We start from the raw sequence: 21395 nt of genomic DNA, 5'->3' as shown, positions 1-21395 counted from the left end.
AAAATCAGTTGCGAAATAATTCCAATATACTACTTTATTCATTTTCTTTAACGGTGATATCTACAATTAGGATTGAGATTTTACTAAATCGACTCGATAATAAACTTAGTAATGATATAATTTTACGATGAAAATAATACTTTATGCGCGTGACTCTTCCTTTTACTGATTTGGTACAATATTACAATTTTTTCAATTTTCAGTTCAACTTCAATTGTGTGTTCATGAGAAACGTGGTCTTGATTAATCGATATCCAGATCTTTTCTTCGATCTTTTATGTAGCAACATCAGCATTAAAGACTGAAAAGAGATATGTCGGAAAGAGATTTACCGTTCGCAAGTGAAAGACAAATTTGAATTTGAATGTGTGCTTAGGAGAATCCTTCCGAATGCAAGAGAAATGGCGTTGGTGAATTTCAGTTTGCCTTATCAATCGGTTACAATGGCACCGTTTCTTTACGCGGGCTCAACCGAGGGCTACACGACCGCCAACAGTCTTCGTTTGAACACCGCGTTACCATCGGGATCTACGATCAGTTACGCTGAACGAGAAAACTTTCATAATGAGCCCTATACTCCACCAATTAGATTCCATCAACATCAACGTAGTCAATTTACTCAGCAGAAGAATCATGAGATTTATACGGAACACACGACCTTTTCGACACAAGGCACCCATTACAATGTATACAACCAGGACTTTAGAAGGACGCAACCAAGGCAGCAACAACAACACATGAGACCGCCATCGCTTCCCTCATCATTTCAGTATCAGCAATCGCCTGAACGCATCAAACCTCGGATAGAAGAGCAACAAAATCATCCAGAAAAACCTATTGGGTAAATGTAAATTTCTTTTCTTTTTCTTTTTATTTATATTTCTTACGCTTATCTCTCATAATACAATTTTAATCAATAATAAAATATCGTTTACGGTATCTTTAATTTAGATCGATGTCCAGCTAATGCTAAATATTCTAAGAATATTCTTAAAATGTTTCTAAAATCCCAAAATAATATTCCTAAAATATTTCGGAATATCCCGAAATATGTTCAGAAAGAGTAATATTGAAATAATCGTTAAATATTCCATTTATACATTGTAACATATTCGAAGGACGTTTCATATATATTTCGCAAAATTATAATTTTTTCAGCAATTTTTGATCCAGAGGTCCTTGAATAAATTTTGTAATGAAATTATATTGTGTTAGAAACACATTTTTTCTATTTTCAATTAAAGCCAAATTTTGGGGACTTACTTCAGAAGCGAAATGCGCTGTTCATATTTTTTCCTATGTGATTCTTATCTACGAATTAATGCATCTCCGCCACGACCATTTATCAACGGGGATGCGTACTGTTCGCAGAGTAATTTTCGTGATATACACAAAAAGTGTTCCGTGGAGCGCTTGGAAACGTTAATGAAAAGATTAACATAAAATAGCAAACCTCGCACCACATAACAATGTATTAAAAACAATCACATATATATAATACACATTTCACATATCTAAACATCACATATATAAACATTTCGTCCTAAACGTGAGGTCATTTTCAATGTTAATAAATAAGTATTAAAATCAGCATGAAAACTTTATTGATCCGAATTACTTGCTTATTGCATCTGAAGATTAATGGCCTATCAAGAAATACGATAGTGTCTCAGCGCTAAGCCAATCGCAACGACACTACCGTGGTTCCTTTACGCGAGACCAATCATCGAAAACTGCAGACTCTTGTGTCAGATTGTGAAAATGTTCTTTATAATTTAGGAATTCGATGAAAGAGCATATAATGCGCTAGTCATGGTCATCCTGCCATTGAATATGACAATGGAATGGAACTTTGTGTAATGTGACCGTATCTGTTGTCAAAAAAAGATAAAGGTAAACTGATTATCAGAAAATATAATTGGAACATCATAAAATAGAAAAAATAAAAAGAAGAAAATAAAAAGAATAGGAAGAAAAAATTAATAAAGAAGAAGATATATATAAAGAAGAAGATATGCTGCCTCTGGCAGCAATGAGCATCTTCACATGTTATAATACACTAACCGCGGAAATCCAAGCACCACCTTTCACGCCTTCGAAAAATGAGTAAACTTTAAATGAGTGTAACTTCTACATAAATGGTCAGAATGAGACGTACGAAAAAGTATTTTGTAGCTTGAAATCTCTACCTTTCAGATCTTTACTTCAAATAACGATTTGGCTGATTTTTACGGAGCTACACGATAACAAACAATGATCCGTAAAATTTTAAAATTTTTTGTGAAATTTGCGAAGTTTCATGCCATAAATGAGAAGTCGGTCACAAATACAGTTTAAAGTTTTCGAAAACGTGAACCTTTCCTTTAATTTACTTTTTTGATGAATGTTGTACGATTTTTTTTCACCGAGTTATTCAACATTGAAGTGAAAATGGTTCTTTTGACTTTGACTCATAAAAAAACGAACGGAATAACGTATAGTATACGTTAAAAAAGAAAAAAAAGTTTAAAATTTTCACTTTAAGATGCTCTTATCATTTTTTTAGACACAAATAAGTTTTGAAAACTGGGACAATTATTTGTTTCTATTCTACTCTAATACTCCGATTAATAATATAATATTCTACTCTAATACTCCGATCAAGGGGAGAAACCCTACGATGTTAAAGGGATGCTGGAGTGACGACCGAACTTGATCGAGGTCGATATTATAGATTTTCATTTCCAATGTATAACATGCTTACGTCCTTTAGAGTTAACATGATCATGCAGGAAATTGGATCGATAATTATCGATATTTTTATTCCGTTTCCTATATTACCATCTTAGCTCAGAGATGAAAACATGTATTAGGCTCGGTTCCACAAATATAACATTTACTTTAATTTTAGATTTTCCAATAAGTTAATCTTACATTTGTGGAATCGGGCTTCAGAAATATAGTTATATTATGTACACATGCAATGTAGGCTGCGTTCCAATATATATCATCAATACTAAAATTCTATAGCATATATAAAATACAGATTTTTAACTAACAGTTATATCGGTACAAAGCTGTAGTAGCACATTTTTTTTACATCCAATGCCATTTTAGGTTAGGACATAATAGTCGCGTTCAGCAGACTCAACTGTTGCGGAGCGGATCAGTGAGCACTCGCTCGTATCGGTGCATTCTTTTAGATCATCTAATAGCAACGAGCGCTCATCGATCCTCTCCGCAACAGTTGAATCTGCTGAACATGACCAATATATTATCAATAAATGAATACAACATTGCACACACATAACCCATACAGTACAGAACATTGAAAGAATGTTGCTGAGATGTTCCAATGTTGAATGTTGAAGTGTGTTCGAAGTGTGTTATGAAATGTTTTATCAATGTTGTATCTATATTGATTTTTCCACATTGATTGTTAATGTTGCTGCAACGTTGAAACGACATTGGCTGCGTTCAGCAGACTCAACAGTTTTGCAACCGTTTTATGATTGTCTGCTGAGATAGGACCATTCTTCTAGATCTAAAAGTATGATCCAATTAGCGCGAAGGAAACTTACAACAGTTGCAAAACAAACGTTCTGCTGAACGCACCCATTGAATAAATTACATATCAAAACCTATTTTATTTTGTAAAAAATGAACAAAAATAAAATGTCATGTAAATAAAAAATTTAAATCACTTAAATTGAGCTCTTAACGAAACTCATTTCCAAACGATATATGTTTATGCGAGAATACGTACGTTACGACGTCTATTGGATATCCATTAAATATATTCGATGTCTTTCTTCTGTATGGGACAGTAAAATCTATAGGAAGTAATTGTACATAAATGGATAAATGTACGCATTTGAATGGGTACGTATAAATAATATCTTACCATACGTAATAACAAAATTCCATACCTTTTGACGTTGTTAAAATACCTTTCCTTAACTTTCCTTATTCTTCAGAAGTGTTGTCACCTTGTTGGTTACCTCCGTTGTTACCTTGTTGGTTATCTCCGTTGTTACCTTGTTGGTTATGTCCGTTGTCATCATGGTCATTGGTTATCTTCATTGTCCTGCTTGAGTCTTTCGCTTCTCCTCGTTATGATGTCTTGCCTTTGTATATCGGATTCGCTCCATATTTTTCGTGATTTTTTCGTGATTGGTATCCGGGATATTCTGAAGTACGCAACCTACAAACATTTTCTCCATTTTAACTCTTTTGAATATAAATAAATATATTGCGTCGTATTTCGTTGAATAATTAGCAATATATACATATCAGGGTTGGGTAGTGCTAAATTAAAAAGATAAAAGTTAAATTAAAAAGTTAATTAATTTTAACTTAGTTACATTTTAGACTCTTAACTTTTTAATTTAATTTAATTACATTTTATCGGTAACTATTAATTTTTAATTTGATTTTTTTGAAGTCAATCCTTAAACACAATGCGAGAGGATAATGAGTATATAATTTAGTAATTTTGTATTGTATAATCGTTACTCGTGAACAAAAATAACCAGATTCTTTAATAAATATGCTGTGAGAAAGGAAAAATACGAAAAAAATTATGTAAAATGGTCAAACTTTTTCTTTTTTCTTTTTTTTTGGTTGTTCGTTCAATTTAACTTTTAACTTTTCAATTACTTTTTTTATTAACTTAACTTTTAATTCAATTAATTTCATTATGAATTAACTTTATTTTAATTAAGTTAAATTTTCAAGGCTGTTAACTTTAATTTAACTTACAAGTAACACTACCCAAGTGTTAATCACCGATCGTCTTGAAATTTGGTCTACATATTCTTTAATGGAAAATATTTGATACGTATTTTTTTATATCGGCTAAAAAACATTTTAAGGGGGCTAAAAAAATGTTTTAACATTGTAAAAACTACTATCGCAACGTGTATATTGTGTCACCGTGGGCTTCTTGCTTGGATGTTTGAAAAATACATTTAAAATTGGCTGAAATGTATTACCTGGGGGTTTTTGGTATCGGGGATTACGAATCTGAAGTCAGAATTTTAAAATTCAAAATGTCGTATCCAATATGGCTGACGAATTTTCAAGAAATTGTTTAATTTCCATAAGAATGTGAATACTGGTGTTTTTGGGGTCGCTTAATACGAACTTGGAGTCAGATTTTCAAAATTAGAATAAATAATTATTTTAAAATACACTTCTTTGTTTTGCCTGCAGTTAGCCTACTGTGATAGTAGTTTCCAGGGTCTACCGCGAGGAGGTTGCAGTGCTATTATAGACCCCATTTTTTTTTTAATTTTATTTATTTTTTTTAGTTTTGTTATTTTTTGTGTTTTTTTGTTTTTTGTTTCTTGTTTTATATATTAAAAAATTTTTATGCAAAGTACGGTTTAACTACACCACATGTTACATACACAATATACACGTTGCGATAGTAGTTTTTACAATGTTAAAACATTTTTTTAGCCCCCTTAAAATGTTTTTTAGCCGATATAAAAAAATACGTATCAAATATTTTCCATTAAAGAATATGTAGACCAAATTTCAAGACGGTCGGTGATTAACACTTGGGTAGTGTTACTTGTTAGTTAAGAAAAAAAAGTTAACTTACCCAACCCTGATCATTATTTATTTACTTCATTCAAGAATTCTGCTCGAAAACATATTTTTCGTTAAGTTCGTTTGATTTATTTTTTCTACAGTTTTTATTGTAAAAGAGATTGTCCCCGAAAAATCTCAAAATACCTTGAAATTGTGTGTGCGTAAGAATTATATTGAAGGCCTATTATACCTATTCCTCGTTGGTCAATATTTTTTCCTGTATTTTACGCATTTTCAAGTTCGTTTATTCCATTTTGTAGGAATTATTCCTGACGAAGCTTATAAAGTAAATATTTTAAAGTTAACGTAAAAGAAATTGTAAAAGATAAGTCTTTCTTTGAAGATCAAGTACTTCACGGAAAATGATGGCTCTGACATATGTTATAGTGCATATATATGTGCAGTTTTTAGAGAAGTTTGATCTTGCGCGAGCAATATTTAGAATATGAAACGCATCGTGATTTGCTCTAAAGTACAAAAACCCATATAAAATGGAAACTTAAAAATGGTTCTTCCTCCGGATCAAATTATTTGTGAAAAAAAAACCATTTCAGGGCGTTATGAGCCTTGGATAGAAGAATAAAACGACACGCTTTGAGACTGATAGGCCCAAAAACCCATCTTATTGACCCTTCTTCTTTGTTCAGTGGAGGAGAGGAGGAGGAGGAGGAGGAGGAAGTAAGTAAAAATCTTTTTACAATTTAATAGTAACATTAAATAATACCGTGGCGTATTTTGGCGAGGGTGCGAGGGCGGTGGTTCAGTGGTTGGCCGCGGCGGTGGCGGCGGCGGCGGGGCCCAGGATCCCCCTCTTCACCCCAAAAGAACGCACAGCGAAACATCACCACATGGCAATCTGCTAAAGGCCGTCTCCCCCTCCTTCTCTTCCCCAAGGGAACATGATACGTGACGTCACAACAAGACGGCACGTATCAATGATATCGTTGTTTATGTAAATATTTACGTAAACACCGATACCATCGACCCTGGGCCTTCCCCGCACTATCTCTTCCCTTCCCCCCGCGCTTCCTCCATTTCCCTTGCCTGAGTTAGAACCGCTCCTGTATTACTACTCTTTTCTTCTCAGTTTAGTCCATTCTGCCCCTATGCGAAAGATTTATCGTTACTTTTGAAACATCCTGTTCGTGTGCGTGTGTACAGAGTGTCTGGTAAGTTTTGACAAAGCATTTGTATGTAGATGGAGCAGACTAAAGTGAGTCGAAAAGTCCTATACCATTTTGTAATTTTCACAATAATTATCGGGACATTGATTACTAAATATCGCTGAATATTAGTCTTCAATAATTTTTTACTCAAATACTATCAACTTTACAGAAAAACAGCGAGAGGCAAAGATTGTTTATTTTCTTCTCATTAAGCTCTAAGAATTTTTTAAGAATTTCTTTAGAATTTTTTAATACTGTATTTTTTCATGTTCGGAAAGTAAGAAAATACTAAAAAGTTGATAAAAAATTCTGAAAAAGTTCTTAGAGTTCTATAGAGTTCTTAGAGAAGGAAGCAAACAATTTTTGGCTCTTGCAGTTTTTCTGTAAAGTTAATAGAATTTAAGTAAAACATTATTGAAGATTAATATTCGGCAATAATTAGTAATTAATACCTTGTTAACTATTGCGAAAATTGCAAAATGGTAGAGGACTTTTCGTCTCAGTTTAATCCGCTCTATCTACACCTAAACGCTTTGTCAAAACTTACCAGACATCCTGTATATATACAGGGTGTTCCCGGGGGTTAAACCGTCAAACTTAAAATATGAATTCAGGATCTCAAAACAAATAAAAATTTTCCTCTGGACGTATATTCACAAACTCTTCGTTCAAGAGATATTTACTTCTAAAGTTACAGAACTGTAGGAATGAATAATGTCGAAATAAGGTCTATCCTCTTTATTGCTTTACAATAATCAAAATTTTATTATTAAGGGAAAACTCAAGTAAATAGCTAAAAATTCATCAATATTCGGAAATTTATTGTGAAGAATGTGTTGAATTAATCTTTTTGAAACTTTTAGTGTACTTTATTATTTAATTGTAAATTTGAAAAAAAAATTTGTTTTTATAATATATATTTAAATATTAATGTTATAAGGATATATATATGTCCAACCATTAAAAAAAAAAGTGCTTCGCACTGTGGAGTGTAGGGACTGCTGTTTTTATCTGAAATGAAAAATTCAAAATAGAAACGTTAGTTAATGAATATACGCTCAACATGAACCTAATTTTAAGTTAAAAAAGGCAAAAATGAAAAAATAGTGACATTCTAAAAAAAAATTTTTTAGACAAATAATACTAAAAAAAACAATTGCTTATTTCAAAAACATTTATGTAAAAATAGGTTCATGCTGTGAAGATGTTATAGAATATGTGTACGCAAGGAGAAGTTCGTTGTTTAAAAATTGTTTGAGCTACATTCCACACGGCTCGAAAATTTTCGTTTCGAGAAAAACGCGTAATTTTCGATACAGAAAAAAAACATTTTTCGGAAACTTACAGCTGTTTTATGCTAATCTGCAACGCCAGGTCCGTAAATCAATCCTTGTTCTTCCTCAAAATGGAATAATAAAGCCGCCTGTTGCTCTTTTCGAGCAACTACAAAAAAACTGACAGAAAGGGCGATACGTATTTACAATATATCTTCGAGTATCGCTCGGCACAGCGCGCCGCGGTGATCACTAATCGAGAGCCGTATTTCTGCCTTAAATTTTCGAATTCAGTTCTACGACCTTGATAGTTTGTTCTATATGTTACATACTATTGATTTATGAAAAAATTTCGATTTTTTCAACCTTCTCTATGAGTTTCCCCCCTTAAATGTTTTGTTCAAAATGATGATCTCCAGCCCGGACACAAGCATTAACATCTATCCATGAGAGAACGAGTGGCTGACTGACATTGTGCGTCTGTAATTTCTTCGCACGCTTGCAAAAATTATTAGTTGAAGCTATAGTATTGAATTTATCAGAAATTGTATTAATAAATGGAATTGTAAAATATTTTTTTCTATTGAAATCGATTGGAATACAAGATGAAATTCGCTGGATACATTCTAAATATGCGAAAAACTAAAGAAAGCTTATAAAATAAATTTAACGAGCGTGCGTATGTAAATTTGTAGCCATTTTAAAAGAAATAACTTAGATTTATATATATGTGAATTTTATATTTTTGACTTTATATACTGAGGATGGCCTAATCTGAGGCCGAAACGTTTATATTTTTATTTATTGTAATTCTTAATATATTTATTTTAAGACAAGTTTCGCTGAAAAACAACGAGCGTTCGTGGTAGATGCCCTCAATTTCTCCGTAGTAAATATGTTTCAAGGATCCCTCAAAGAAATTATTTTCTTGAAACACGTAATATTTCCTTCTTTCAAGTAAACTATTTTCTCAGTGTGCGTACATATGCGCGGTAATTCTTTGTAAGTGCTTGTACGACACATCACTGTTAATACCCTGTTTAATTTGTTTAAAGTTACACGAGTGTCAGTGGCGGGAGCTCCATCGGTCCGGATACTAAGACTTCGATCCACGCCGTGTTGGATTACGACGATGATTTCGATGATTACTACGATGACGAAGATCACGACATACCGATGAACACGCATGTCACACCTATCCAGGGTCCAATCTTTTTGAAGAACAACACTGTACCTGTGGTACCACTGTACTCGTATCCCCAACTAAACAACGGGACATTTGTGCAGATACCGGTGAGTAATATCGAGAAATCAGATGCGATCATGATGGGAAGATTACATGGTGTGCTCGGTTCACAAGCGTGAACTCTCTCTCTAATTCTCTGTTCTCTCGCTTGCTCGGTGGTCGTTCGTAGTCCCAGTTTAGCCAACCTTAGTTGTTGTCTTCGTCGCACGCACATTATTTAGAGGTTCGGTCTCTTTTTATTATATACTACCTAGTACTAACAACATTTGTTCGCGTCGCATGCTCCTACCTTAGCTCCTACTCACTTTAACGCATTCGTTGGAGTGAATAGATAGCAAACACACGTCATTTTGACGTCAAATTTTGGTCATTTACTGACCATGGATGCCGTCACTAAATGACGTCTTAATGATCGGTCAAATGTCTCAGACTATGACGTCATTGCGGGAACGTCATTTTGACATCATGTTAGGACGTTTCCAAACAGTACTGCAGGTAGGTCTAACTCCAGATGTGTTTGCTAATTCGCATTGACTGACATGTGGATTTACTTCAACTGCAGCGAGAATATTAGCACAATTATCATTATTAACTACTGGATTTGCTTTTTGTCTTTTAATTGCACTTAATTGATCATGTACACGCAAACGATTTTCTAAACAAAGAAATGCCATATGCGATTTTTGAATATTATAACGTTCTAAAAATAATTGCGCTGCACGTCGATAATTTTTCTCACATTCTCCCAGAATTAAGAAAATATTAACTTCCACATCAAAATAAGCTATGACTTTCGAACTTGATAGCATGAAAACCAGCTCATAACTAACTAAATACATAGATCTGTATTTATGTTTCCCGAAATGTGTGTATTTATGTTTCTTTTGGTTAACATCAAGTTCATTTTCGTTTTCATTGTATCATGAACACAACTTTGTGTCAATGGAGTTCAATCATGAATAAAATGGCTAAAAGTTTACATGTTCATAACTTTTGATAGGAGCATTTTCGAAAAAAATGTTTCAAACAAAGTTTACTTGTTTTTCCCCGTAGAATCCAAATATGTAACATTTTAGAGGAGGTCCTATTTGAAACTTTGAAATTACCCTCCGTCCTTCTTGAAGGGGGGCAGGGGTGGACTTTTGTTTACACAGTTAGAAAGGCCCCTCGAATATATGAAACTTTCTTATGAACAACTTTTTGATAGGACAAATATTTTTAGAGTTATTAGCTTGTAACACTTTACGTGGGCCACCCTGTATGATATATTAGTATAATATATGATAACTGTGTGTCAGAATATAAATGTAATTACAATAATTAATAAAAGGCCAATAATTGTGAATAAGCAAAAATTTTAATTTGTTCAAAATAAATTCACTTTAACATTAAATGTAAAACCGAACGTTTCGGATATCACAGAACCCTCCATCGACGATGTGAAGCAAGTTGATCTAGTTATAATACCCCCCCCTTTATTTTTTAAAAACGATAGTCTAACGTATAAATGTATATAATTCGTAATTAATTAAATAAATAACTGCCTTTCAAACCAATGATTGAAAAATGAGAATGTCATTTTCAATTTGTGTTCATCAAAATATTTTAATATGGAGAGAGAGAATTTTATAGATAAATAAAATATTAGAGAGCTGATAAAAACGGTTTGTGTTGCTCATTATTTCATCAAATTAACAAAAAAATATAATTTAATTTTTCTCAATGTGGCCCACCTTTTGAAAAAATCTAAAAAAGATATATTTTTTTGTTGAACAGAAATTGATATGAAATTTTTTTAAGGTGGTCGATCAATGGAATTGAGGTGAAAAAAATGTTTAAAAGTTATTTTTATTTTTTTCAGAATTGAAATTCGCATTGAAAAAGATTTTTTAAAAATCCTCATTCAGTGTTTTGGAGTAATCAATTTTTCAGAATTTTATTTGAATTTTTACTAAATTAAATTCGTAAATTTGTAAAAAATCGTTTTTTCACTCTCTAACTTGATCAGGTCTCCATATAGAAATCTAAAATTTGATAGTAAAATTTGATATAAGTGTCTTTTTATATGAGTAACCTTAGAAAAAAAGGTTAACTTTAAAAGCCGTGGGGGCATTTTTACTGTACTTATTCCGCTAGGTCCTTTACAAATTTAATGTTTAATATTTCGTATTACTGAAAAAAATTGATATATCATATCTTGCAAAAGTGACATCTTCCCCCTATATACATATATGGATAAGAAGCCACTTCCTATGAGAGAAGATGTCACAAACAATTAAATAATGTAATGCAATATAAACTTGCATATTTTACTTATTTATAGTCCATAATCAAGAATTTAAACTGTAAAAACACATAAAGATATGATAAAACATAAATTGAGGAAATGTGAAAGAGTAATTTAGGAAGTAAGTTGGACATACTTTTATTCGTTCAAACAGCATTTCATTAACTTAAAATATTTCGAATTATATAAAGCATCCAAAATTTTTATTCTAAAAATCGTTTTAATGACGGTTTCAAGCAGGAAAAATTGTATTTTGTATTTTGTATTTATTTCTGTGGCAAGGAGACGAGCGCGGATCGGCAGTTAGTATTTCTCTCAAACGATAAAGGCTATCGGGTGGATGGCACGTGGCTCGGAATTTTATTGTTTCATACGGCAGCCATTAAATCGGCTCTTCGAAGCTACTCGAGTTTTCACGCGCGATCCACCTGGGAACCACGTACTGATGATTCACCTCCCTCGAATCGATTAATTTTAACGTATTGAGAGTATTGAAAATAGTGGCTGGCGACGTTTGTCGAAACATCCTATTTACTGTCATTTTATCCTCAAGTGTAAGAGGAATATTCAATTACAACTTTTACGCATATAAGGATGTAACGATGCACCCCCAATGTACCGTTACGAGACCCGTCAGTATCGCCACCGGCCCGCGCGAAACAATCGAGGAATAATTCGCAGGAGACAGCCGTTCCGCCGAGGAACTTCGAACCTGTACGAGAATTGCCGAAACACGCGTCTCCCGCTCGTATTGCTAACTGGCGGGAATCACCGAACGATTCCGGAACAATACGAGCGGGAGTAATAATCCGGTATAAAAGCCGCGATTTTTATCGCGCGGCTTTCTTGTTTTTCCGATTGCTACTCCGATTTCTCTCTCTCATCTAGCTCCGACTCCTGGCCGTTCTAGTAGCGCAAAAAAGTAATAGACAGTGTTCTTCTATTATCGAATGTTCTCGATAGCGACCGACCGGCCTATCCTAGCTCACTGCATCGTCGAGAGTTCTGAGGCAGAGCGTACTCTGCCTCGTCGAGCATTCTCGGCCGACAACCAGCCTGCATCAACGCGATTGCACTGACGGGAATTTCCGTGGGAGTGCTCCGCCATGCCGAGCGTTCTCGGCCGCCGGCCAGTCTGCCGCTATATAAGTTTTCTATCCAGTCACTGAATAGCTACTATATAGCTACACATTCTTATTATAAAAAATCTGTCTACTGACTGTGTAGTATTATAATTAAGATGTAAAATTGACACGTTAATTTCTGTTCAGTCACTAGATAGATTTTTAGTACTGACAGTATGATTTAGAACGCAATCATATTTTAGACTGCGTTCTGTCTAAATGCTCACACACAAAATGTAAGCATTCACGATCAAACCGAGCGAGTGGAAACGGCGTGCGGCTGGAAACAGTTGGAAACGTGAGTGCTCACAGCTGCTCACAACGCATGAGAGCCTAAGTCTGAAAAGGGCGTAAGCGCGGACGATACAAAATCTATTTTATCGATCTCGATCAAGTTCGGCCGTCGCTCCAGCATCCCAATAACAGATTCTTTTAAATTGAACGCGAGCATGGCATGGTAGAAAGCGCACTAGTCTATCGTGCCAGTGGTCTTGAGTTCGATCCTGATAGGAAGATATTTACGCCCGTGTCTCCTCTCGGAAAAGATCGGCAAACTCCAGAAAGTATCCTTGTTCACAGAAGCACCTTTCGAAAAATCCGCCGTTCGGAATTGGCATTAAAAGTGTAGATTCCATATACTTGTGGCAATTGAATAATCAGCGTGCGCACCATAAGCATATCAGGGAGGTATAATATTGGCCAGAGGCCTAACATAAAAAGAAGAAGAGGAGAAGATTATTTTAGAAATAAATTTATTCAGTAACATTTTTCCTTATTTTGTTAAAAGAACAATTTTTAATTTTGTTGCGAAATTTAAATAATCGCGATTATGATAGGAATTATATACCAAATACAGTGACAGTCGCACATTTTTTCTTTGTGCTATCCAATATCTTGCGATATCACATTTGTAATTAATAAATATATTGATTCATAGATATTATGGACTGCGCTTTCAATAGTTCTGGGTGCTGAACTGAAAGGAGACTTGGTACGAGGCGCACCATGTATCAAGAGATATCATCAATTGTTCTGTCCGACCGCTGGAAACACATATCCAATGTGCGTATGAATAATTCTATTTGTTACTTTTTAATATGCTCCTAGAGATAATATTATATCTAACTACAGTTAAACAAAACTTATTGGTGGAGAAAGTAAGAAAACTTAAGGGCAATGTGCAATTAACTAACATGAATTGTAATTTAATTAAATCGATTCTTGCAGAGAACACATAGAACGTTTTATTGACGAAAATAAAGCATTAATGAAAAGAATGTACGGTGATTTTGAGATGAATCCAGAGTACAGATCGAATGAACGCGGGCATCGTACTAAAACGCGAAGAAAAAGTAGAGAAGCGCGAAAACACGATATCCTGAACGGCGGGTCCAAAGATGATGACTTGCATATAGAAAGCAAGATTGGCGAAGAATATTTTAGTAAGAGTAGAAATGCCAGACAGTCTTTCGGGAAAAATCGCAGCAAAGAGAGTAGCAGGTGAGAGCCGGATAAATCCTTTATTATTATCATTTTACATTTATTTTTACGAGGAGCATTCCAAAAATAAGATTTCCTATCATAAGGAAATAAAATGAAAGATAGGACAATTATAAAACTTTTTTATTCTATTAACTTAAACCTTAAGTTTCTTTTCAATATAATCACCATTAATTTTTAAGCATTTGCTATAATGTGACATCAGTTTTTCAATACCAGAAATAAAAAAGAAGTGTCTTTTTGGATCGAAACTATGGCCTTCACTTCAGCCCTGATTTTATCGTCGCTGTCGAAACTTTCGCCACCCAAACATTTTTTAAGGGCAGGAAAAAAGTTAAAATCACTCGGTGCAAGATTTGGAGAATGTGATGGATGAACATATATAGGGTGTTCATAAAAAGCTATTTAGCATTTATATGGTAGATAGTACGTACCATACTGACAAATAACACTACCCAACAGTCATTCACCAATCTGGATGAAACTATGCGCACTTGTTTAACGTTGAAAAATATTAATACGAACCCGTTTTTCTATTTTTCCCAAAATAAATTTTAAGGGTTGAAACTACCCCTCAACCACTCCCAAAAATGTATTATCTCGCTACGAGAATGGTTCTGAGCATATAGGTTGGAAATATGTTTCCAACGAAAGTTGTAGAGTTGATGAAGAACTATGTAATGATGTCCTTATCTTGATCTTGGAGGTCAAATGTCACGGTCGTTTGGACATCAAGTTGATTTTTTCAATGTTAACTTCAAAAAACAACAAAAATGAAACGAAAATCAGAATTTAATGAGGCACGGTTCCAATAAATGTATAAACCTTGTGACAGTGAATTTTGAACTAATAAACATTAAAAATATTCATCTAAAATCCATTCTTGGAGGTGATTGAGGAGTAGTTTCAACCCTTAAAATTCATTTTGGGGAAAAATAGAAAAACACGGGTTCAATATTTTTCAATGTTAAACAAGTATGCATAGTTTCATCCAGATTGGTAAATGAGAGTTGGATAATGTTACTTGTGAGTAAAAAATCCTTACGAGGGAAGTTACCCAGATGTCTAATTAGTTTTGAAAAAGTAACGGTTAGAAGTTATAGTATCCTACCTTCTATTAACTAAAATGAGTGTCATTCGCTCGGAAAATTTGATATTTATTAGAAAAATGGATTCAAAGTCCGCTATAAACGACTCCGAAAATAGGTTTAAATGACATTTTTTCGTAACCTTTTTTTACTTTTTGGGTTTTTCTATATACGTGTGAATAATATACGTAAGTGGAATAGAAAAGAAAACTTGAGTCTCAATTCCAATGGTGGGTGTTGAACATTTTTTTATTTATCTCTTCCGAAGTTCAAATTGTGTTTGGACATGGTAACACTTCTAAAATTGTATAAATATATGTACGTATAAAAGTACATATATTTTCTTATACATTACCATATGTACACACACACACACACACACACACACACACACAATTAAAGAATAAAATTTTGTAATTATATTATATAGATCAAATAATTATTTTACGAATTAAAATAACAGGAATGTAATAAAAATGTATAACAAGTAAGAAAATATATGTCCTTTTATACGTACATAGATTCATATATACAACTTTATAAGTATACCATATTCAAACGCAATTCGAACTTCGAGAGGGATAGATAAAAAAAATGTTAAGCATCCACCTTGGAATCGAGACCTAAGTTTTCTTTTCTATTCCATTTACGTATATTATTCACACGTATGTAGAAAAATCCAAAAAGTAAAAAGAAGTTATGAAAGAATGTCATTTAAACGCATTTTCGGAGCCGCTTATAGAGGACTTTAAATCCATTTTTCTAACAAATATCTGACATCCCATATGGAAAGGAACTATTGAGAATTATTGAGAAATAACTATTTAGAACTATTCAGAAAACTATTTATATTGTCAGTGGTATTATGAGACATTACCGTTCCATTACTATTGGAAATACAAATAGTTTACTACTGAAACGAATAGTAACTACAGACATTTACCATTCATTACTGTAGTATAATAAATGATCAATGCCTGCAGTCACTATTTGCTTTAATAGTAAACTATTTATAATTCTAATAGTAACGAATAGTAAATGCTTCAATAGTTACTATTCGTTCCAATAGTAATGAATAGTAATGTCCCATAATACTACATGATATTCGAACATAGCTCTTTGAATAGTTCTGAATAGTTATATTCCTCAATAGTTCTCAATAATTTCAAGGAGCTATTGGCAATTATTGTGAAATATAGCTATTCAGAACTATTCAGAGAACTATGTGTGTAATGTCATGTAGTATTATGGGACATAACTATCATTACTATCGAGGCGAATAGTAACTATAGGAATTTACCATTCATTATTACAGATTAGAATCATAAATAGTTTACTAATGGAGCAAATAGTAACTTACTATTAGTAAGTACACATTTTAATTGCAATAATCTCAAAAACTAGATGGTCTATATGTTTCTAATTGCACACAAGCATAGAGAGTATTTCAATTTATTTGTATTTAAAAATTTATTTTAGCACATTCGTAAGAAAATCATTTTATGAAAGTATTACCTTAACTTTGTTCAGCTAACAATAGATCTGTTCATGTTATGTACAATCAGTATCTTCATTTTTTCCCTTTTTAATGCCTAAATGTGTATCCATCTCACTTTAAGTTCAACAATTTTTGGGAATTTTAAGCAACGCCAATAGATTTAATAGTTGCAGATGATACTAAGTTAAAAAATGTTGCCAAAATACTCAAACGAAAAGTCTCTATAATTCACCAGCTACTCGCATAATCGGTTTTCTTTCCTACGATAATTAAAATTTGACCACTGAGGATAAAGGAATTTTAGCTCCTATTGTTTTGATTGGTCAAATTTCAATCTTTCAATCTTCAATTTCAATCTTTAATACGTAGTCTGATTCCGGTCTAAGGATACTTAATTTTGTGATGCTCCTCGTATATACCTAGCTAATGCTAAGGCCTTGTTTCCACTGAGTGTATCACGCATCGCATCATGAAAGAGAGAAAGAGAGAAGTTATGTGTATACACACATATGGGACGTTTTGATTGATTAACTCATGACGATGCGACGCACTCAATGGAAACGAGGCCTAAAATATTCATAGAAAATTTGGGTCGTATTCTCAATGTACCAAGTATTCCTGAACAGTAAATGAATTGTCACAGAATGTACAAACGTCGATGAAACATTCAGAATATGAATATTCCTTGAATATATCACGAAAATCACCTTGAATATATCACGAACAATACATGTTTCTGCCGACAGAGGAACGCGGAAAAGATTTATTCGTAAATAAAAATCAACTAAAAGATATAAGAAGTACTGTCAGGGCCAAAAAGATTGCAACACTTTTTTCGATGGGTTTCGGAATGCAGCTTGCTCACCGAGCGATTGGTTCTTTATTCATGAATCGACAAATAAGAACCAATCGCTCGGTAAGTAGGCTGCATTCCGAAACCCATCGAAAAAAAGTGTTGCAACCTTTTTGGCCCTGACCGTACAGCATTTCACTTGGGAAATGAGTCACAAAACTGGGCTCCAAGGTGAAAGCATATGAAATGTGTTCTTCATAGTACAATTTTGTTTAAAAAGTGATTCAGGAACGACGAAACTTAGAATTTCTATTATAAAAAAATTAAAATTGTGTGCGGAATATATATGCAACATTCTCAGAATATGTAACGATACCCTGGTGAAAATTTTTCTCAGAATTTTTCATGTAATTTTTCAGAATTTCTATATAATTTTATAACTTTCTCACATTTTTTATACGAATTGGCACACTTCTCAGAAAATCTACATCTTTTCTCAGAATTTTTCATATATGTTACTTATGAAATATCATAAGATTTCTAAAAGTTTTTGTAAGTATAATTTCGGATGAAATGTTATAAAATCTAAAAAATTAAAAAATATTTTTTAAATTATGGGATGAGAAATTTCAGAATATTTCAGAATTCACTTGTATGAAAAATTCTGAGAAAAGATGTAAATTTTCCGAATATTTCTGAGTATTTTTGATAAATGTTCCAATTCGTATAAAAATTATGAGAAAAATTTTCACCAGGGTATACACATAAATTGCTTTAATTGAAGTTGCTTTACTTTAATAGAAGTTCCATAAATATTTTGGGATATACCGAAATACTCTCGGAACATTTTTCTTTTGGGACTTTAGGAAACTTTTATGAATATTTCAGGAATACTTTGCGTTGGCTGAGTACGTTAAGATGCACTTTTTCGAAGGAATTTATGCTTTTTGTTGTTTATAATTTATGATGTTTGTTTTTCTGGGCCAATCCAGTATTATAGACACTATATTGATTCAATAATATTACACTTTTTTATAATACTCGTAAAGTCCCATTTATAAGAAAGTTTTCTGTTTGTTGAAGAACAGTTTCCTTTTTTTTCTTTTATGCTGCTACGAAATAATTGGAAATATAATAATTAATGTCGCTGTAATGGTTGCAGAATTGACGCGTGCGAATCGAAAGTTGAAATCGTGACTCCTTATTGGGCAAGCAACAGTGCAGGAAAGATTCGCGCCATTGTGAATACTCAACATTTCGAACAAGCGATACATCAGGAAGTGTGCTCGTGAGTAAAACAACTGTTTTCTGAGTCATCTCATTTCGAATGTTTTATGTGATTTTTCGTAAATGTTCATCATACGGATGTATCGATTTATATACGGTTTCTTACGTAATAAAAACACAGGGTAAATTGTATTTTTTTTTCTTTGCAGAAAAACACAAACAAATCGATGCAGCAGGGACTGCGGATGCGAACAGAAGTACAAGTGGCACAGATTGCTCGCGTACGACCCGGATAACGACTGTAAGGGTATATTCATGGACTGGTTCCTATTTCCCTCTTGCTGCGTATGTAGATGCGATCCTGTCAACAGTAGCAAGTTCTCCTCATCTAATGACCGAAACTGATCTAGAAATTGACATAGAGATTGACAAGCTACAAAATATGCTATGTAAACAATAAGAACCTTATTTTAGACCGCATATGTGAGAACACAATCAATACTAGAAACTAAATGCCTAAAACGGTCGAAGCTGGATCTTTAATGCTTAAATAATTCAATGTGACGTATATACAGGGTGTCTCAACTATTACCACCTGAAATATCTTCTAATCTATAAGGTGTAGAGAAAAATTTATATAACCAAAATTACACGATGTAAAGGGAGCTATCTTATGGGGATAATAATTTTTGTTCAGGTGGAGGTGCTTCGGTGATTTCAAGGTCAACTTCAATCAACTATTCAAGGTCAAACTAATGACACCGTCTTATGTTCCCTTGACAAGAAAAAAAAATATTTTTGTTTAATCGGCCTCTCAGCTAAAAAGCTTCCATTTCATGCCAAAAGAACATCCCCAAATTTTATTAAAAAATATATTTAGAAGTCGCTACCCTGGTAAAAAAATTTCGCTGAAATTATTCCATATTTTGGAACATTTCAGCGAAATTGCTGAAAATTTGCTGAAACTTCACTAAAAGTGAAATTTTCAGTTGACATATTGAAAAATCATTGAAATCCAACCGAAATTTCTCTGAAATTTTCTGAAATTTCTTTGAAATTCTTGTTGAAATTTGTCTGAAAATTTTGCTGAAATTTTGTCGAAAATGAATTTTTCAGCTAAAAATCGCTGAAATTAAACTGAAATTTTTTTGAAATGCTGAAATTTTGTTGAAAAGTGTTCCAAAACGTGGAATAATTTCAGCAACATTTTTCCACCAGGGTAGTGAACGATTTTTAAATCAAAGTTCTGATTTTCCTTAACACATGTTTGATTTGATGCAAAAATAGCTTAATCCGGATTTTAAATGTGGTACTATACGTTTTTTGGTCGCTGAACACGATGCAATCATTTTACATTTTCAAGTTCATTTAACGATATATACGCCTTAAGAAGCCTAAACTGCCCGATTAATGGCTACGTTTACACCGTGCATTTAGGCCGCGGCCTATACAATAGATGTCTTTGTTTATCCTGTATATTAAACAGACACCTATCGTATAGGTCGCGGACTAAGCGCACGGTGTAAACGCAGCCAATGTGAAAAAATGACCAAATTCGAGTTGAAGGTCAATTTTAGCACGGTTCCGAGCGTTGAAATGGGTCATTACTTCCTTCAAATTGTAGGTTTGTTCACTCAAAACAAAACCCAGCCTCGCTGCATCGTGATTGATTGAAGTAGAGCCGAGCAATCGTTAATCGTAATCGTCAATCCTTAGGGTGAAATCACACGATGCGGAAAAAGACTGCGGAATAGAGAATGTATCATTGAAGCAACCAATCAGCACTATTCCGAATAGCGTGTGATTTCACCCTTAATTTGATACGGGCATTAGGGCATGGTAGAAGGATAACATAGGCCGGTATTCATAGTCCATTCTTATTTCAAGATCATCTTAAGTAATGTCTTAAGGTGCTAATACGGCTCTCTGATTCATGACATCTTAAGACTGTACTTGAGACGGTCTTGAATATAAGAATCGATTATGAATACCGCCCATAGTGTGTGCAGTTTGCAAGTGTCTCTCTTTAATTCTCTCTCACATTGCGGTTCGACATCCAGGCTTGCCAATTGCGATGAAATAACTGAGGTTGCTGCAACTGAATTGAATGCATCCTTATCACATCCATGTGCGTTTATCCTTTTCTTCGTGCATTCTTTTCTTTGCAGCGACGTATGATTGGAGCAGTTTTGAAAGGTTATTGTTATTTAGTTAAGGATTTCGTTTGTGTTTAAAAAAAAGTGTATTTAAATAATCTTTCGATAAGTATGGTAAAGATTTGAGTTAAAATCAAGATGCTTATTTGGTTGACAGCACGGTGAAGCCTGATTTATAATGGCCGTAACCGTTAACTTATGCCGGTGCAGGTAAAGTTCAACTATAGGATTTCAATGTTTTCGTTCATACTGATACGGCAAGTTAGTATGAACGAAAGCATTGAAATCCTATGGTTGAACTTTATCGGCACCGGCATAAGTTAACGGTTAAGGTCATTACAAAATCAGACTTGATTCTTTTTGAAATATTAGGCGCGTTCAAGTTGACAAAGCGGCTAGCCTGCTCGCCAAGCAAATGAATATAATTGGTTGTTACTTATAGATCCAACCAATCATATT

General features: G+C 33.5%; 2 protein-coding genes across 2 annotated transcripts in view; one reads left to right on the top strand and one right to left on the bottom strand.

Annotated features, from left to right (window-relative positions):
* Window positions 1-327: 327 nt before the first annotated feature.
* Window positions 328-19265, top strand: spz3 (Spaetzle domain-containing protein 3). Its single transcript, XM_018453546.1, has 6 exons — window positions 328-841; window positions 9073-9310; window positions 13612-13736; window positions 13902-14174; window positions 18716-18841; window positions 18990-19265. The coding sequence occupies exons 1-6, from the start codon at window positions 402-404 to the stop codon at window positions 19183-19185; spliced, it is 1398 nt and encodes a 465-aa protein (XP_018309048.1). The 5' UTR covers window positions 328-401; the 3' UTR covers window positions 19186-19265.
* The window catches only part of LOC108726149 (uncharacterized), an 18798-nt gene continuing 13631 nt past the window's right edge, over window positions 16229-21395 (bottom strand). Inside the window, exon 2 of the mRNA XM_018453545.1 lies at window positions 16229-16239. The gene's annotated coding sequence lies outside the window, so the exon portion shown is untranslated. The remainder of the gene's footprint in view (window positions 16240-21395) is intronic.

The sequence above is a fragment of the Mycetomoellerius zeteki genome, unplaced genomic scaffold, assembly GCF_001594055.1.
Source record: "Mycetomoellerius zeteki isolate Tzet28-1 unplaced genomic scaffold, Tzet1.0 scaffold39, whole genome shotgun sequence".
Lineage (NCBI taxonomy): Eukaryota > Metazoa > Arthropoda > Insecta > Hymenoptera > Formicidae > Mycetomoellerius > Mycetomoellerius zeteki.
Note: the sequence above shows the minus strand (reverse complement) of the source record. Positions and strands in the feature narration are given on the sequence as shown.